General features: G+C 39.3%; 1 protein-coding gene and 1 long non-coding RNA gene across 2 annotated transcripts in view; one reads left to right on the plus strand and one right to left on the minus strand.

The window, feature by feature from the left end:
- Window positions 1-312: 312 nt before the first annotated feature.
- LOC140190973 (uncharacterized) lies at window positions 313-18,193 on the plus strand. The gene is made up of 3 exons (XR_011883731.1): window positions 313-499; window positions 14,933-15,170; window positions 17,550-18,193. It is a non-coding gene; the product is annotated as an uncharacterized lncRNA (long non-coding RNA).
- The window catches only part of sppl3 (signal peptide peptidase 3), a 176,390-nt gene continuing 163,797 nt past the window's right edge, over window positions 6,941-19,533 (minus strand). Inside the window, exons 10-11 of the mRNA XM_072247987.1 lie at window positions 14,695-14,804; window positions 6,941-8,559 (exon numbers count right to left, since the gene is read on the minus strand). Coding sequence (XP_072104088.1) covers window positions 8,488-8,559; window positions 14,695-14,804 — 182 coding nt within the window. The 3' untranslated portion in view covers window positions 6,941-8,487. The remainder of the gene's footprint in view (window positions 8,560-14,694; window positions 14,805-19,533) is intronic.

Genomic DNA, 19,533 nt, shown 5'->3' on the forward strand with positions numbered 1-19,533 from the left:
GTGATTCTGCTAAGTTAATTCCCATGACATTTTTGAAAATCCTGGTGCAGTCAAAGATTACCTTTTGATTCTTAGTTTGTCCTTTTGAATGTAGTAGACCAGAAAAGCAAGAAAAAAATCCCTAGATAAGGTTTTTGAATCAGACATGATTACAGTTTGGAAATCCAATGTGCATTTAGAATCTTGCTTCCATTTTTCTCCAGTGAATTAGAATTAATTTTCTGTCCTCCCCTCCAGCTGAATTATACGTATTTTAACTTGTATAATTAAAGGTTGTGATGTGTACTTTGCCCATCAGAAGTAAAGATAAATTTAAACATGTGAACTTGATTACCGTGTACTAATGAGAACTGACTTTTTGTTCTTCTGAAATTATTTCTTTACACTAGGTATTTAATTTTTCATACAATACAGTTAAGTACCACTCCAAGAGATTCAGCTGATTTTGAAAGATCACTGCTAATTGAGTAGATCAGAATTTTGCACCTCATGCTTAGAGGTAAGTTCTCTCTTTGAAATACAAAATACTTAAAGAGAATGCAATTGCTCCTGGTTAGTTTGGGACAGGTATTAGCATTTCAAAATTGCAATTGGGCACATAGAAATGAGAGAAATTATACAATGTCAATGTCGTGTCATCAGATAGATGTAGTTTAGTCCCAATTTCAACCCCATATAATTTGGTCTTTAGATAAGTACACAGACAACTTTCTCTGCAATAGTACAGATTGTGTTACTACAGTGAAAACCTTACAAAGGCATGCAAAAGTTTGGGCACCCCTGGTCAAAATTTCTGTTACTGTGAATAGCTAAGCGAATAAAAGATGAACTGATTTCCAAAAGTCATAAAGTTAAAGATGACACATTTCTTTAATATTTTAGGTAAGAAAACTTGTTTTAATTCCATCTTTTACAGTTTCAAAATAACAAAAAAGGAAAAGGGCCCAAAGCAAAAGTTTGGGCACCCTGCATGGCAGTACTTAGTAACACCCCCTTTGGCAAGTATCACAGCTTGTAAATGCTTTCTGTAGCCAGCTAAGAGTCTTTCAATTCTTGTTTGGGGGATTTTCGCCCATTCTTCCTTGCAAAAGGCTTCTAGTTCTGTGAGATTCTTGGGCCGACTTGCATGCACTGCTCTTTTGAGGTCTATCCACAGATCCTCGATGATGTTTAGGTCGGGGGACTGTGAGGGCCATGGCAAAACCTTCAGCTTGCGCCTCTTGGGGTAGTCCATTGTGGATTTTGAGATGTGTTTAGGTTCATTATCCTGTTGTAGAAGCCATCCTCTTTTCATCTTCAGCTTTTTTACAGATGGTGTGATGTTTGCTTCCAGAATTTGCTGCTATTTAATTGAATTCATTCTTCCCTTGACCAGTAAATGTTCCCCGTGCCACTGGCTGCAACACAAGCCCAAAGCATGATCGATCCACCCCCGTGCTTAACAGTTGGAGAGGGGTTCTTTTCATGAAATTTTGCACCCTTCTTTCTTCAAACATACCTTGCTCATTGCAGCCAAAATGTTCCATTCAAAAGGTTCAAAGGAACATCTAAACAAGCCTGATGCATTTTGGAAACAAGTCCTGTGGACTGATGAAGTTAAAATAGAACTTCTTGGCCGCAATGAGCAAAGGTATATTTGGAGAAAAAAGGGTGCAGAATTTCCTGAAAAGAACTCCTCTCCAACTGTTAAGCACGGGGAACATTAACTGGTAGAGGGAAGAATGAATTCAATTAAATACCGGCAAATTCTGGAAACAAACATCACACCATCTGTAAAAAAGCCAAAGGTGAAAAGAGGATGGCTTCTACAACAGGATAATGAACCTAAATACACCTCAAAATCCACAATGGACTACCTCAAGAGGTGCAGACTGAAGGTTTTGCCATGGCCCTCACAGTCCCCTGACCTAAACATCATCGAGAATCTGCATAGACCTCAAAAGAGCAGTGCATGCATGACGGCCCAAGAATCTCATAGAACTATTAACCTTTTGCAAGGAAGAATGGGCGAAAATCCCCCAAACAAGAATTGAAAGACTCTTAGCTGGCTACAAAAAGTGTTTACAAGCTGTGATGCTTGCCTAAGTACTGCTATGCAGGGTGCCCAAACTTTTGCTTTGGGCCCTTTTCCTTTTTTATTTTGAAACTGTAAAAGATGGAAATAAAAAAGTTTTCTTGCTTAAAATACTAAAGAAATGTGTCATCTTTAACTTTATGCCTTTTGGAAATCAGTTTATCATTTACTCGCTGAGCTATTCACTGTACGGTAACAGAAATTTTGACCGGGGTGCCCAAACTTTTGCATGCCACTCTATATAAGCAGATGTAACTAATATTAAGAAATGCAGTTATAACAGACATGAACAGAAAATGTACACAATTTGTAGAGTTATCAGATTGAATCCATTTGTCCAGTAACATATGCTGCTGCCTGCCTTCAGGACTCTTACAGTGAGTAGGAAATCAGTGAGGCAATTGCTTGTTTTGCACTTGCACAATAACAGGTGTTTATTACCAGTCATGAACCACTGCTCAATTGTCCATCAACAATATTTTCTCTTAACTATCAATATGTAACTTTTCTTGCCTCCATACTTCTTGCCCATCCCGAGACACCCTTGACGGTCAAAGTAGCTGCTTTCTTAAACCACTGCAGTACCTGAGGGGTGGGTATTCCCGCAATGCTGTTAGGGAGAGAGTTCCAGGATTTTGACCCACTGATGAAGGAACAGTGATGGCGTGTGGCTTGGAAGGCCTTTCATTATTGATGTGGGCATTTGCAGGTGTAGTTCCCAAGATATACAGAGCCTATGAAAAGTATTCCTCCTCCTTGGAGATTTTCCTGTTTTATCGTTTTACAACATTGAATCACAGTAGATTTAATTTGGCTTTTTTGACACTGATCAACAGAAGAGACACTTTCGTGTCAAAGTGAAAACAAATTTCTCCAAATTGGTCTAAATTTATTAATTATTAAACAATAATTGATTGCATAATTACTCACCCCTTTCAAGTCAGTATTTAGTAGATGCACCTTTGGCAGCAATTGCAGCCTTGAGTCTGCATGGATAGGTCTCTATCAGCTTTGCACATCTTGTTGGTTGAGTTAACTGTACTCCAACTGTACTATAGTGATTTGGAAATTATCTTGTATTCATCTCCTATCTTTTCAATAACCTTTTTGTGGAGTTGCTTGTCTTCATGGTATAGTTTTTGCTAGGATGCTGACTCACCATCAGTTGGACCTTCCAGATACAGGTGTATTTTTACCACAGTCAATTGAAACACCTTACCTGCACACAGGTTGATACATAGCTAGGACACTTTAACTAATTATATGACTTCTAAAACCAGTTGGCTGCACCAGTGATGATTTGGTGAGTCATATTATAGGGGGTGAATACTTATGCAATCAATTATTTTGTGTTTTATATTTGTAATCACTTTGTAGAGATCTGTTTTCACTTTGACATGAAAGAGTTTTTTTTCTGTTGATCAGTGTCAAAAAAAAGTTGTATCTAAATCTATTGTGATTCAATGTTGTAAAATAATAAAAGATGAAAACTTCCATGGGGGATGAATGCTGTTTATAGGCACTGTAGGAAACAGTCCATGTTTTCCAGGATCATGTCATCTTTATTCTCAGGGTAGGGGGTGGGGGTAGTGTTGTACAAGGGCAGATTAGGTGAGAATCTTGGTTTTGAAAATGTTGAGTAAATGGTCCACCTTCGCTTTGCTTAAGCGAATGAGTCAATGTTGACTTGAAGATTGTCCTCTGAAAGTACGGCTGCAAACACAAGTGTCATCTGAATACTGCAGTTCAACAACTGATCTTCTGAAATAAATACAATATTAGCAAAAAAGTTTTTTGAGGGTGAGGACAGAGATTGAAATGTTAGAGAATGAGGTAGCCCTGCTTGAGGTTGATCTGCGCATTGTTTCAAGTTTACAGACCACCCAGGGAGAGAGTGCAGCAGCTGGAAGATAACACTTTTATTGTTTCAGAAAATATGGAGCCAGGTAAAACTGAAATGCAGAGCCCTCAGGCCTCCCATCCTGACTAAAGTAGTCAGTAAAGAGTTAAGTTGAAGACCTCAGAGCAAGATTGCAGGGCCAAAGGGACAACTGAGACTCTCATGTACTCTACTTCCAAGACATGCCTCAACCCTGGCACAGTACTTCAGCCCAAAGGCTTCATCTTCCATTGCATGGAACAGACTGTGGCAGCTTTTGTTTAATGATTAATTCGTTCTGACTCAGTCCTGTTCCCCTGACCTGGAACACTGGCATTCAAGTATTATCCATTCTATCTGCTGAGGGAGTTTAGTACAGTCATTGTGGTTGCAGTGTATATTGTACACCTGCCCAATGTCAGGCTGGCACTGGAGGACCTAAGCACCATGATCTGCAGCCATGAGACAGTGCACCCTGATCATCGCCAGGGACTTCAAAGAGGCCCGCTTGAAGTCCGAAATAAACTACCATGAACATGTCACTTCAGGCAAGGCAGATTGAGATCAAATAGGGTAAATATCTTTAAATTCATTGTCAAAACATTGAAAACACCTCTATGCCTTTTTTTTTTGAGCAGGATAAACTGTTATTTCTTTGTGTTCTGGAAAGTGTCCATAACATCAAGTGAGGAAAGCTGTTCTTAGTCATGTAGGGATCATACATTCCTGGTCTTATCTAATGCAGTCTTTGCATGTGTGGCAATAAATCACCCATTGGATTACCTGCTGCCAAGAATGGAAAAGAAATACAAACATGAAAATCAAACAAACTGCAGAAATTTGAAATACAAATATATAAATGCTTGAATACTCAGCAGGCCAGGCAGTGTCTGTCAAAAGACAAACAGAATTGAGAGTTATTGACCTTAAGTGTTAACATTTCTCTTCACTAGAATCTCAGTCACCTCCAGACTACAAAGTTCACCATGCATCCTCTGTAGCAATGTTTGGGAGATCCCATTAAGATCTGTGTTCTAAGCCCTTACCATTATCGATGGAATCAAAAGCAGTAACTCAAGATTCATTGCAGAAACCTGCTCTCAAGATTGTGAATGATGTATTGCACATCGCCAGCATATACTGGTGTTATAAAACCATTCCAATGATGGACTAATTGCCTGCACCTGGTGATTTTTGTAGAAGTTTGAATTTATACTATTGTTAAATTATATTGTTAGGGCATATTCTGCAATTAGGGTATATAGCAAACAATAACTTCAGCAACCAAACTTTAGACCTGAACATGGATTGTAGATTAAATTTAAAATGCACCCATGGACAATAGTTTCCTGAAGCAGTGGACAGCAGTTAATTGGGGAAAAAAACATTGCTGATTAACATTCATTCTGCGTGTCTGGCGTGTGGGAACAAAGGTGGTGTGAAAATTGTATGTCATTCAAAGGAAGCATTGTAGATACAATGTAAATATAGAATTGTCCTTTGATCTTTAGCACATAAAATGTCATGTAATATTGGGTCAAACAGGCCTGTTCCTCCAAAAATGTCAACATCATGCCTGCTGCTCATTTTTGTTGGATTAAACATTTGTGTATCCACTACCTTCCGGGTCGCTCTGGTGACATCGTTCACATTACAACTATCATCGTTATGACCTTGCACTTTGAATACCCGCAGCACTCCTTTGATCAACGTGAACCTGTTTCCCCGTTACATTTCTGAGAATTGCCTTGAGTGCCTTTCCTTTGGTAAAATAATTGCATACTAGTCTAACAAATCATTGTCAGACTGGTACATGATGGAAAAGAGCATCATGTGTTTAGTGCTGGGGAGACATGCTGCAAGGGATATACATAACATGAAACTAAATGTAACTAATTATTTTTCACCACTTGTACATACCTCTTCATACAGCATGCAGTTTGGAAGATTTTCATAATCTGAAAAGAACTTAATTGACTTTTTGGTACTGTAGCAGTTAGTGCGACATTATTACAGCTTGGAACATAGGAGTTTCGATGGCATCTGTAAGGAATTTGTATATCCTCTCTGTGAACACATGGGTTTCCTCTGGGTGCTCCAGTTTCCTCTAAGCTGTGTGGGTGCGCATGGCCGCATAGTCCTGTGCACATAGCCTTTGTTGCCACACAGTTGAAATTTTCCTTTATATATTAATAAATTTTGAAATCTACATTAATATAAATGTGAATTATTGTTATGGAATATAATCCATAAATTTTCTAAATAATAAACATACCTTTACCTTGAAAAATTTCAGAGCTTCAACATATTTACATTGCCAGTGTTTCAAATTACGACACTGTTATAAATTGTAACAATAAACACAGAATGGAAGTTAGTAGCTCATTAATAAACCACCAACCCACTAAACGTTGAAAAGTTTCTGAAATGTGGAAGTTTTTTTCTTGTACTGTATTTCATTACACCCTTCAATTAATAAATGAAATCAAAAGCATGTGATCTTTCAATTTTCATTCTAAAAATTTATTGTTCAGAGCAACGGTTGGTCTGTGCAGCTGTAAAAAAAATATTTGAGGGAATGTTGCCCACCATCCAAAAATACACTGGTTAGTAGGTTAATTGATTATTGTAAATTGTCCCATGATTAGGCTAGGACTAAATTGGTGGATTGCTGGCAGCACGGCTTAAAGGGCCTGATTGGCTTATTCCGCACTGTATTTCTAAAGAAATAAAGTAAACATCCAGCATAAACAGGTCATGAACTGGTTCAAAAATTGTAATTTTAAAGGGCTCCAAAATGAGAAACTTTCCCCATCAGATTGTGAATGGATTGCTGCACATTGTCGGCTTACCCCTGCTGATTTATAACTCTCTATTACCAATGTGCCTAATTCACAAATCAATGTCGTTCTAACAAAACTCTTACCTCTGCAGGATTTGCAATAAACTCAAGCAGTTCCCTTTGTTATTGTGAAACTTGCACAACCCCAAAAATAAACAACACGAGTGCACTTAAACTTTTGGTTTTATTTACAAAGGAATCTTGACTGCGCATGTTATATAGAGATGAAGATAATGTTCATTTCCAGGGGCAGAAATACACTAATGATGTACAGATGATTGTACAGTATCCATTCAGTCCACTTGAAGGCTTTCAGCAAAGCCACAGTCTAATAAAATGGCTTAGCAATTTGTCTAATCTACAGCACAAAAACATTACACTCAGTGGTTTTTTGGAAATGTGAACATTTCCTCCTTTAAAAGTGACACATAACACTGTTTGTGTATGCTCCAGTGATAGATGTGGAGGGACTGATGGCAGGGTAGAGGTGGGCATGGAAGAGCTTGAAGCACTGTTGGAATTAATTTATGTTGGTTCTAGGCCCTACACTGGTCTTAAACAATATTTAGGTCTGGAGACTACAATGGCAGTCTTGTTCACTCAGTAACATGGCAACATTTTACAAGCACGCGACTTCCTGGTTTGATTTGCGTGCTGCCCAGTGTTACCGTGCTGTAGTGACAGCACCTGAAAAAAGTAACGGGAACCAAATAGAAACCCAAGGTACAAAACAGATACTGCTTGTAAACTTGGACCAGATTACGCTTTTCAACAGGTAGAACTAACAACACACATTTAAACAAATGTATACAAAAAATATATTTACAAGGGTACACTACCATAATGAAGAGGGTTCAGGTAACAAGTACCGCTATGATACATGCATTGGCTAAATTAATCAAACCAATAAAGAAAAAGGAGAAACCATAAAAAAGTTATTTTTTTTGCTACACCAATCATAATTGTGCAAGGTCAACTGGGATCATTAACACAGGTACGAGTGCAAACTACAATTACGTTTCTAAACTCACATATGGTATAGGAGCATTTGGAAAAGGAGACAGTGGGTCTTATACTGAAGTGATATTTAATGCTATACATGCTAAAATTTACAACAGGCCACTTAAGTACACAACATGATTCATCTTGGCGTCTTTACCTTTCTGGATCAATGCAACAAAACTTAAGGTGTAAAGTTAATTACAGCACTGATTTTACTGCATACCCATTTCATGTCTGCAGGGAGACATACAAGTCACCTAACAGGTAATTATCGCATTCAAAAGATTTGTCGCTGCCTTGTCTTTTCCTTAGTCTAAAGTTCAAGACAATTAAAGAGTTGCTGGTCCCTTCAAAGAGGCATCTTCAAAGTTGCGTCTTCTGTAGAGCAGCTGTATGTACAAGACTGAATTTGATATCTTGTCATTTTAAAAAGTGGGTTTGTTTTTCTTAAACTTGTATTATACATGGTAGGGTGTGAAAGTCTGTTGCTAATCCAAAGACTGCAGATGGGTTGAATTAATTGTAGAGTCTGCATTCCACAAAAGGAAAAGAAAAACATTTCCTCCGCAACCTTTTTTTTGTTAACACTTGAAGCACCAATCACGTTTGATGAAAACGATGAAACCACATGACACAAATCTTCTGGTGCCCAGCATACATTATTCCTGCGTTCAGCTACACTTCCTCCTATCATACCTCCAGGAACCTGGAGCTGTTTGACTTGGTATGGAAGGGCTCGGACCACATACGCCGTAGATCACCCTGTAGAGAACAAAACAGATCAGGCAAACAGCAACTGGCCTGAACAATAAACACCAAGACTTTTACTGCATCTTTAACGGGGAAAAAAAAGACTTTATATGGAAATGTTACTAAATGTGATGCTGAGCCATAAATTAGGGTAGGCTATGGGCAAGTTTGAATGGAGAATTACTCAATCATTAAGGTTTAGCTAGAAAATTCTGAATTTCCTTGCTATGAGCCTTTACTTAAGAGGAACTAAAATATTCTTATAGGAACTTTATTAATACTGACAACTACTGAGCGAATTTTCTTTAGATCATAAAATCCTAAGAATATCCTAGCAAAATAAGGTTTCGTAATATAAAGAAAATTTGTTCAATAAACCTTAAGATTTATAAAGTTCCTACATTTGTACTTCAGGATGCATTTCACAGTGTAAGAAAATCATTTAAACAGTCGCTTTAAAAAAAACTGTTTTGTTATACAAAGTGGCCAACCAATACTAATCTCTGCAGTAAGCTATGTTTAGGATTGTGTCCAACACCATTGAACTGGTCTCAACATTTACTCTCTGCACCCCGAGTTAACACCACAATTAGACCAGTCTGCAATGGGGAATGTAGATAGGAAAGGGACTGGATGGAGCCTATTTTCCAAAAGTGGTTTAGATCAAGGTACTGAAGTAGGCCTCACTGGATCACTCTTCATAGCTCTGATGACGCCTGGCTCTTTCTCCATCCCATAATTACTCTTGTGTGCTGCCAAGACAGTTGTCATTAAATAAGCAACAGGAAAATTATAATCACCTCAAGCTCCAACTCAACCTACCTATGGAATGCACCTCAGTCTCGCATATTCCAGATTCAAATGACCAAATGCAGGCAACAGGAGGTATTCCTTTGTACGCAGCATGATCAATAAATGGAATGGACTTTTAGATAAAATGGAGACATAATAGGTCTTTTGGATGGCTTTAAGATATTATAGAAAGCCCCTCTGATCTTTGACCATGCCATTAAACCCTGAATGTTTTGAAGATGATGCACGTTTTCATACACAATATTTTAGCATCATCTAGTATTATCAAGTGTAGTTTGTTTAGGACCCAATTCAAAGTAATTTTCCCTATTGTCATCATGGTTGGTCTGAGGGTGCAGTAGAGTACAGGGAGAGGTTAGCCATGCTGGATCTTTATTCACTGGAGCATAGGAGAATGAGGGATGACCTCACTGAAATTTACAAAATCATGAGCGGTCATAGTCTTTTCCTCAGGGTTGAGGAATCCAAAACCATCAGACACAGATACAAGAGAGGAGAGACTAAAAAGAGATCTGAGATGTAACTTCCTTACACAGAGGGTAGTGAGTACCTGGAATGAGCTGTCAAAGGAATTGGTAAAGAAAGGTACAATTGTAACATTCATGAGGCATTTGAGTTTCTCAGATGTGTTCAGGAAAATTTCCTTAATCAGTACATAGAAGTTCCGAAGGGAGACTGTGCAATACTTGATCTCCTATCAGAGAATGACACAGGGCAGGTGACAAGTTTGTGTAGGGTAGCACTTCACATCTAGTGATCATAATGTCATTAGTTTCAAGGTAATTATGAAAAAGGATAGGTCTGGTCCTCAGACTGAAATTCTAAATTGGAGAAACGTCAATTTTGATAGTATCAGAAAGGATCTGGCAAGTGTGGATTGAGACAGGCTGCTTTCAGAAAAAGGTGTACATGGTAAGTGGGGTGGGGGGGGGAGGGCGTTCAAAACAGAAATTTTCCAAGTACAAAGCTTGGATGTGCCTGTTAGAATAAAAGGTAAGGATAACTAGTGTAGAGCGCCTTGGTTTTCAAGAGATATTGAGACCCTGGTTAAGAGAAAAAAATGATGAGTATAGCAGGTATAGGCAGGTAGGAACAAATGAGGTGCTTATGGAGTCTAAGAATTATCAGAGAACACTTACAAAAGAAATCAGGAGGGCTAAAGGAAGGCATAAGATTGCTCTAGCAGCCAAGCTAAAGTAGACTCCTGAGCGATTCTACAGATATGTTAAGAGCAAAAGGACTGCAAGAGACAAAATTGGTCCTCTGGAATATCAGAATGGCAATCTATGTGTGGAGCCAAAAGAGATAGGGGAGACCTTAAATGGACTCTTTGTGTCTGTATTTACTCAGAAGATGGACACAGAATCAAAGCAGCAGCGAGGTCATGGGCCCAATACAGATTACAGAGAAGGTGGTGTTTGCTCTTCTGAAGTAAATTAGGGTGGACAAACCACTAGGGCCTGACAAGGTGTTCCCTCAGATGCTGTGGGAGGCAAATGCAGAGATTGCAGAGGCCCTAGCAGAAATATCTAAAATCATCCTCATTGACAGGTGAGGTGCCAGAGGATTGGAGGATAGTTAATGTTGTTCCACTGTTTAAAAATAAACCAGGAAATCATAGGCTGGTGAGCCTGACATCAATAGTGGGAAAATTATTGGAAGGTATTCTAAGAGACCGGATATATGACTATTTGGATTGACAGGGACTGATTAGAGATAGTCAGCATGGCTTTGTGCGTGGTAGGTTATGTCTAACCAATCTTATAGAGTTTTTCGAGGAAGTTACCAGGAAAATTGATGAAGGCAAGGCAGTGGATGTTGTCTACATGGAATTCAGCTAGGTGTTTGACAAGGTCCCGCACGGGAGACTGGTCAAGGAGGGTCAGTCGCTCAGCAGTCAGGATGAGGCAGTAAATTGGATAGACATTGGGTTTGAGGGAGAAGCCAGAGAGTGGTAGCAGATGGTTGCCTCTCTGACTGGAGGCCTGAGACTGGTGGTGTGCTGCAGGGATGGGTGCAGGGTCCATTGTTGTTTGTTATCTATATCAACAACCTGGATAATAATGTGGTAACTGGATCAGCAAATTTGTGGATGACAGCAAGATTGGGGGTGTAGTGCACAGCGGGGAAGACTATGAAAACTTGCAGCAGGATCTGGACCAGCTGGAAAAATAGGCTGAAAAATGGCAGATGGAACTTAATGCAAACAAATGTGAGGTGTTACACTTTGTGAGGACAAACCAGGGTAGGTCTTGCACAGTGAACAGTAGGGCACTGAGAAGTGTGGTAAAGCAAAGGGATCTGGGAATACAGGTCCATAATTCATTGAAGGTGGTGTCACAGGTTGGTAGGGTCGTAAAGAAACCTTTTAGCATGTTGGCCTTCATATATTAAAGTACTGAGTGCAGGAGCTGGGATGTTATGTGGAAATTGTATAAGATGTTGGTGAGGCCTGATTGTGTTCAGTTTTGAAAGATGTAAACAAGATTTAAAGAATACAAAGAAAATTTACAAGGATGTTGCCGGGACTGTTGGACCTGAGTTATAAGGGAAGATTGAATGGGTTAGAACTTTATTCCCTAGAACACAGAAGATTAAGGAGAAATTTGATAGAGGTATACAACATTATGAGGGTATCGATAGGGTAAATGTAAGCAGCCTTTCCCACTTAGGTTGGGTGTGACTACAGCAAGAGGTCATGGCTTAAGGGGGAAAGGTGGAAGGTTTAAGGGGAACATGCGGGGAAGCACCAAGGGTGGTGAGAGTGTGGAATCAGCTGCCAGCACAAGTGGTAGATGTGATTTCGATTTCAACTTTTAAGAGAAGATTGGATAAGTACAGGAGGAGTAGGTTGTGTCTAAGTTGACCAGAGGGGTACGGAGGGCTATAGTCCGAGTGCAGGTCGATGGGACTAGGCAGTTTAAATGGTTCAGCACGGACTAGATGGGCCGAAGGGCCAGAGGGGTTTGAGGGTTGTGGACCAAATGCAGGCAATTGGGACCAGCAGGGACGAGAGGATGCTGTGGTTGGCAAGGATCAGTTGGGTCGATGTTACCTGTTTCTGTGTTATTATTCTGTGATTCTAATCACATAGTGACTATTTTGAATATGCACAATCATACATTGCATGTTAACCAAAGCTAAATGCTATCATAAAAATGACTGCTGTATCCAGTTTATAAGCAACCTGGCTTCTCAACTGACCCAAAGACCCAAAATTTCTGGGTGGGGCCCACCACTAGTGTTCCTTGTTGTCTAGATTTGCCTTACACTTAAGAGATAATTAAAAATAATCAAACAAATTAACTGAAAAACAACATTAGATTCCGTATTGCCTCCTAATGTTCAGGACTAAAGTCCCCACTGAAATCAATGGGATGGCAAATGCTGCATAATACTGGGGAATCCCAGACTGACTGAATACTGATTCAGTGATGGATGTTCTTGCCAACCATCTACAGGTATTAACAAATTTCATTTTTCTGGATGCAATTCTGAAACAAAAATGGCTGAAATTTCAGCCTGCTAGATTTGCCCTATTAATTTCTATGAGCAATCAACAGAAGCCAAAATTAAATGTTAATGCCAGACGTCTCCCTGATGGTACTGTGTGATGGATAAGAATCTGCTTGTATTTCTCAGCACTGAGGATTCCATTAATTCTGACTAAACCACCAACTCCATTTGCAGAACCTACAGGAAGCCTCCAGCATGCTTCACTATTGGCTGAAGATACTCATCTATGTAGCGCTCTCCAGCTCTTCTACAAACTGTCTCCTGTTTGAGCCAAAAATTTCAAATTTTGACTTGTCAATCTTGACTTCTAATACTAATGCAGAAGACAATAAACATCTAAAATAAAATTTATATTAAAAAAATCTAGGGTGTCTAAGACTTTTGCAGATTTTCAATAAGGTAGAGTTTATCAAGCAACATAACTACAAAGTACAACCCACATAAAATGATACAGTATGGACTATATTCCAGTAAGGAAACAAAGCACAATTTTCTAGAGGAAACCAAAATTAAATTGACCACTTTCTCCCACTGTCCTATCTACTGAAAATTACTAATCAAAATCAGAAGAGCAAGGTGGCCTCATTGTTTCTTTTCCTGCAATAATGGACCACAGTTAACCCACTGACATAACAGTCTGAATAATATAAAGATTCAAAAGTCATCCACAACATGTTTTCCATTCACTGAAAACTATATAATTTTTGAAAGGGTACCAAGGCTCAGTGAATAGCACTGGCTCTGGAGAAAGGAACCAGGAATGAAATACTCTTTCTAAATATACGGCTCAAGCTGCAAAGTATTTTTCCAGCATTTTCCATTTTTATTTCAGATACCCAAATTGTGATATTATTTTGAATTTTCATCTGTAACGCCTGGGGCAAATCAGTATGGTTGCTACATAAAACCTACATTCACAGAACACCAAACAAATGTAAATATGAAACGTAATCGTGCACAGGAGAGGAAGCTATTTTTTTATGGAGGTGAAAAGGGGTAGTAGTATAAAATAATTTGGAAAAAAAAAGGCTGTGACTTTTGCTGTTGTACATTCCAAGTCTGAGCTGGAATGTACTCTGTAAACTGAAAGTTAATACATGTACTCAAAATATTTATACATCCATAACCAGAATTCACCAAACAATGATGTCATCCAGACAGACAGATCATTAATCAGCCCTAGATTTTGCAGACTGCCCTTCCTTTCATTCTAGTTACTGTACAACCACAAAGGCAGAAGTTCCTGATTTGTCATAGTCTACTCACCTTATCATCTAAATTTTGATGAGTAGTTTCATAAAGGACACAATAATAGTACAAATTAAATCAATGTCAGAAAATAGTATTAAAATAGATCTGTTGCTTTGCATAATAAAAAACTATTACAAAGAAAGTCTCATTGCAGTGTGATATATTCCTACCTTAACAGTGAAGATTTAATATCGTTTCATTTTTGAAAAAAAAACTGCCATTACTAGAGACAATACAAAAGGATACAAGTCCTTCGGCCCAACTTCCCATGCTAACCAAGCTGACTAAACTGACACGGTCCCATTTGATCTGGTTTGGATCTCTGCCTTCTACATCCAACCATCTAGTTTGTCCTAAATTCCATTTGTTCTCAGTAACTCACTTCCTCAAATCTCCTTTCTCAGTTCAAACCCTATGGATGAGCGAGAAGCAACTCCAGTGAAGACAAACCTGAAAATGTAAACTTCACTTTGAGGATAATTAGGGATGGGGGATGTCTGTAGCCCTTAGCAACACACTTCACATCCTCTAGACAGTGGTTTTGTTTAGTTTTGATATTTAACTTGCCTTTAAATAAGCCATGGTAAGAAGTGGCAGCAATGTAAATGGAACAAGGTACAGAAGTGCTGGCTGGGCAGCCCGGTGAATTCTTGATGCTACAGTGGCAGTCAGAAGACCTAAATTAGAAGACAGATCAGAAGGGCAAGGTGTTATAAAACAGGCAGAATATGAAGATTTAAATTTTAATTAAGTGCACATTATATTCTGTTCCTATATCTTATGTCTATGGACTTATATGTTACAGTATGCCATAAATATGAACAGGAAATGAACTGACCACCTTGCACACCCTCAGGAAGACGCACAAGAACATTAAATATAAATCTGAATCCTTGTTGCTTCAAGATAACATACCTGCTACAAAAACCTAGAGAAAACATTGGGAAAAGTGATCTGTTAATCACTCTGAGTGAAGTTAGTGGAGTCATCAGTAGAACCACATCCCTTGAATAGAATCCATGAGACTACAGTTCCTTCATAAGGTACGATAGTTACATTGTTCAATAGCAATGATCTAGAGTTACAAGTTTATAACCCATAACAGTAGCAGATGTTAAGTAAAACCTGGGATTGAAAGTTAATATCTGAATTATGACCACAAAATACCACATTATCGTAACAATTCATCTGGCTCACTAATGTTCAAAGTTCAATGTATCAAGTACATATTTACAACCCTGAAATTCATTTTCTTGCAAGCATACTCAATAAATCCATAATAGAATAATAACTATATCAGAATTAATGAAAGACGGCAGCATCCTGGGCGTTCAGTGTGCAAAATACAACAAACTGTGTAAATACAAAAAATAAAGAAATAATAATAAATAAGTGATAAATATCGAGAACCTGAGATGAAGAGTCCTTGAAAATGAGTCCACAGGTTGTGGGAACATTTCAGTGATGGGGCAAGTGAAGTTGAGTGAATTTATCCCCTTTGGTTCAAGAGCCTGATGGTTCAGGGGTAATCACTGTTCCTAAACCAGGTGGTGTGAGTCATGAGGCTCCTGTACCTTCTTCATGATGGCAGGAGTGAGAAGGGAGCATGATCTGGGTGGTGGGGGTTCCTGATGATGGATACTGCTTTCCTGTAACAATGTTCATGTAGATGTGCTCACTGGTTAAGAAGGCTTTACCTGTGATGGACTGGGCCGTACCCACTGCTTTTTGTAGGACTTTTCTGTTCAAGGGTACTGGTGTTTTCATAGCAGGCTATGATGAAGCTAATCAATATACTCCCCACCACACATCTACAGAAGTTTGATGAAGTCTTAAATGTCATGCTGAATCTTTGCGAACTCCCAATGATGTAGAGACACTGCCATGCTTCAGGAAATAAGATTTGCCACAAATATTGAGTTTGGTCTTACTATAACACCAGACCAGAGGTTTTAAAAAAATATATTACTGCCCTCAACAAACTACTCCATTGTACAAAGTCACTATGACAAGGGCAGAAAAGAATAAAATTTGAAGACACACAGTATCAACCAACGTATTGGGTTTTAAATAATAACATCTAGTGCTAATTTCTTCACATTAATCTCTGGGACATGCTCAAACTGAAAGAACTGTACCATAGATAATCCAAACAGCAACCTGACATAGCGAGGTTTAAAACAATAAACTACCAAACTCCCTTTTACATCGCGGGTACATTCTGTTCTGTTAGAATAGACTCAACTAAGTGCACAGAATCAGGAGGAAAGGCCACGTGGTCTTCATTAATGACATGGTGACTTGATATCAGGTAAAATATGTGCATCAAACTCACTCCACCAGCCATCTGTTTAATTCATTTGCATGTGGAACACAATGAAGAAACAGTGAGCAGCAAATGCACTGTGGACTTCACCAGTTGTAACTCTCTGATGCCAACACCAATTAAGTTGGCCCAGTGTTGAAGGACACCGCTGTCAAGTTTGCCAAATCTACCTCTGGCAAATGCTGGCCCATCATAGTAAAAGTGACCTCTGCAGAGTTCTCAGAGAAACTAGGTTCTATCTTCACAAAGAGGGCACTGTCACTAAATGTAAAATAGACTGGGTAATTCCAAATTGGGAACGCTATGCAATAGCAGAATTCAATCTGTCAACAACCTGTGCACGTATAACATGGCTGAGCATGTCCAAGCCAGGAGAACAAATCTGGCTCGACAGGAACATGCACCAGCTTGCCAGATATAGTTTCCTGCTGACTGAAAGTAAAATGGTAAACCACAGCAGTTACCACATAGGACTACAATAACGATACAGTATAAAGAGAAGGTTGATAGGTTTTTGATTAAAGGATTCAAAGGTTACAGAGTGAAGGCAGGAGAATACAGTTGAGAGGGAAAATAAATCAGCCATAATCGAATGGCAGAATAGACTCAATAAATCAGCTATGATCAAATAGCGAGCAAAATGAAGGAGTATGGGAGGTGACTTGATAGAGGTATACAAGATAGTAAAAGGCATAGATTGAGTGGATAGCCCAAGACTTTTTCACAGGTCAGAGATAGCTAATATGAGGGGTAATAACTTTAAGGTGACTGGAGGAAAGATGTGGGGGGATGTCAGAGGCAAATTTATTTATTTATTTATTTATTTTTAACAAGAGTGATGGGTGCATGGAATGCCCTGCCAGGGGTGTTGGTAGAGGCAGATACATTGGGGGGCATTCAATAAACTACTAGAAAGGCACATGGATGATCAAAAAACAGAGGGCTATATTTGAGGGAAGTGTTAGATAGATCTTAAAGTAGGTTAAAAGGTTGGCATAATGTTATGGGCTGAGAGGCTTGTACTGTGTACTGTTCTACGTTCAGTGACTTGACAGGCAGAATGGCCTAATCCTGTTCCTATGTCTTGTCTTACAAGCGCCTTTAACAGACTGGAAGATTTGCAGACTTCAATTCCTTTGGCCAAAGTCGTGCACAGACCTACCCGCCCATTTCAAAAGGAGAAAGGAAAAAGACACGTCCAAACCACCTTCAGCCAGAGATGCCAAGTGAATAGTTAATCATGGCCTCCTCATAAAGTCCCACCACTACTAATCCTATCATCTGTAAATGTGATAAGCATCAAGATAGGTCCAATTACACATTAACAGCAAAGGTTGGGAGTCCCAAATATGGAGCCGATCTTCTTGAGTTCCACCCAGATCTGTGAATGGATGTTGTACCCCCACCTAAACAGTGCTGCAGGTTTCCACACAGCACAAGCACCCATGTCACACTAGTGGACTACACGAAGAATCCACTGGTGTTGTGCCAACTCTTGCGGATTCCCCAGTGCTCTGGTTAGAAATGCTGCCAGTTGAGTCAATGCCAGCTAAACGTGAATCAGCAGCAGTGCCACTAAAATAAACAGAGAAACTGGCTGCTGGGAGACAGGCAAGTGGAGGGTTGATTTGACTGAACTTAATTAAAATTCCTGGGAATTGTTTGTGTATGAGATTTTCAGGCTTTTCACTTTAATATTTAACATCTCCTTAAAAGCCAGGCCTCAAGTGAATTTGAATTTGTCAGTGATATTCACAAATATTCAGCATCAGTGCAAGCTCTGAAAACTGCTGAGCCTAGTTGGAACCTCATGGCTGTCAAAACTGCTGACCAAGAGTACAGCTTGCAACTTGGGACAGGGAAAGGCCACACCCTGCACTGTTTTGTCTTAAGCTACACTACTGTTCTGGAAATGAGGCTCTTCTCAAAACCAGACTGGAGGAAAGTGCATCACCCTGGGTCAGACAAGTCAGTGATCTCAGGCAGAGGAAGATCTTCCCCAGTGTGCCGCCTTTAGCACTGAAAGGACATGGTCCACAACTACCTGCAACGTTAGCCAAACAGATAAAGAGCAGCAACCACGAATGAGTCAAAACAACTGAATAGAAAATAAAGTAACACACACAAAATGCTGGAGAAATTCAGCAGGTCAAACAGAATCAATAGAGGGGAATATAAAAAAAAATCAGGACTGAGTAAAAGACTCGGCCCGAAATGTCAACTCTTTATTTCTCCCATAAATGCTGCCTGACCCACTGAGTTCCTCCAGCATTTTGTGTGCATTACACTGAAGCTCCTGTGCAAAGTAGAAAATGATTCAGTAAAAGAAGAACTAAGCCAGCCTGAAAAACTACTGCTTCAGCAACATACTTGCAAAGTGATGGAAGGGAATCACTGACAGGATCATCTGCTATCACTCTTACACCAATAACATACTCACTCTTGTTTTCTTCAGTCCCTCTTCCATTCCTGGTCTAAATACAAACCAAAAAAGCCAAATTCCAAGGGTGTGGAGATATCCGAGCAACATTTAACCAACAAACAATCCGGTAAAATGGGAATCAGTGAGAATGGAAGCTGTCTATGGATTTTGGAAAGTAGTGCTCAGGCCCAGAATGTCCCTTCAGCACTGACATTTCCCAATAGAGTGGTGTTGGTTTGGCAGATTTTCCAGGCTGCTGGATGTTATTCCCATGTGACATCCAACAACATTCCCATACAACATACATTTAATTCACTTAAAAAAAAAGTTACTTAGTGTAATACGCTTTTCAGTAAACCTGATGAGATGAAAGGAAAATTGGAATGCAGGGCTCAGCAAGTTTAAAGGGAGCTCAGCAAACAGGGCACGGGTAAGTTTAAAAGGAACACAGGAAAGGGTGACTTTAAAGAGAGCGTGGGAATTGGCTACCTACAAGTTTAATGGGAGTTTGGGAAAGAGGTCATTGTGAGTTTAATGGGAATGCGAGAAACTGGTCACTGGTTACTTAAAGGAACACAGGAAATGGGGACTTAGTAAGTTTAAAAGTAGTGTGGGAAACAGTACTGGTGAGCATTAAGGGAGCATGGTGTAACATTCA

This window comes from Mobula birostris, chromosome 31 (genome assembly GCF_030028105.1).
Source record: "Mobula birostris isolate sMobBir1 chromosome 31, sMobBir1.hap1, whole genome shotgun sequence".
Classification (NCBI taxonomy): domain Eukaryota; kingdom Metazoa; phylum Chordata; class Chondrichthyes; order Myliobatiformes; family Myliobatidae; genus Mobula; species Mobula birostris.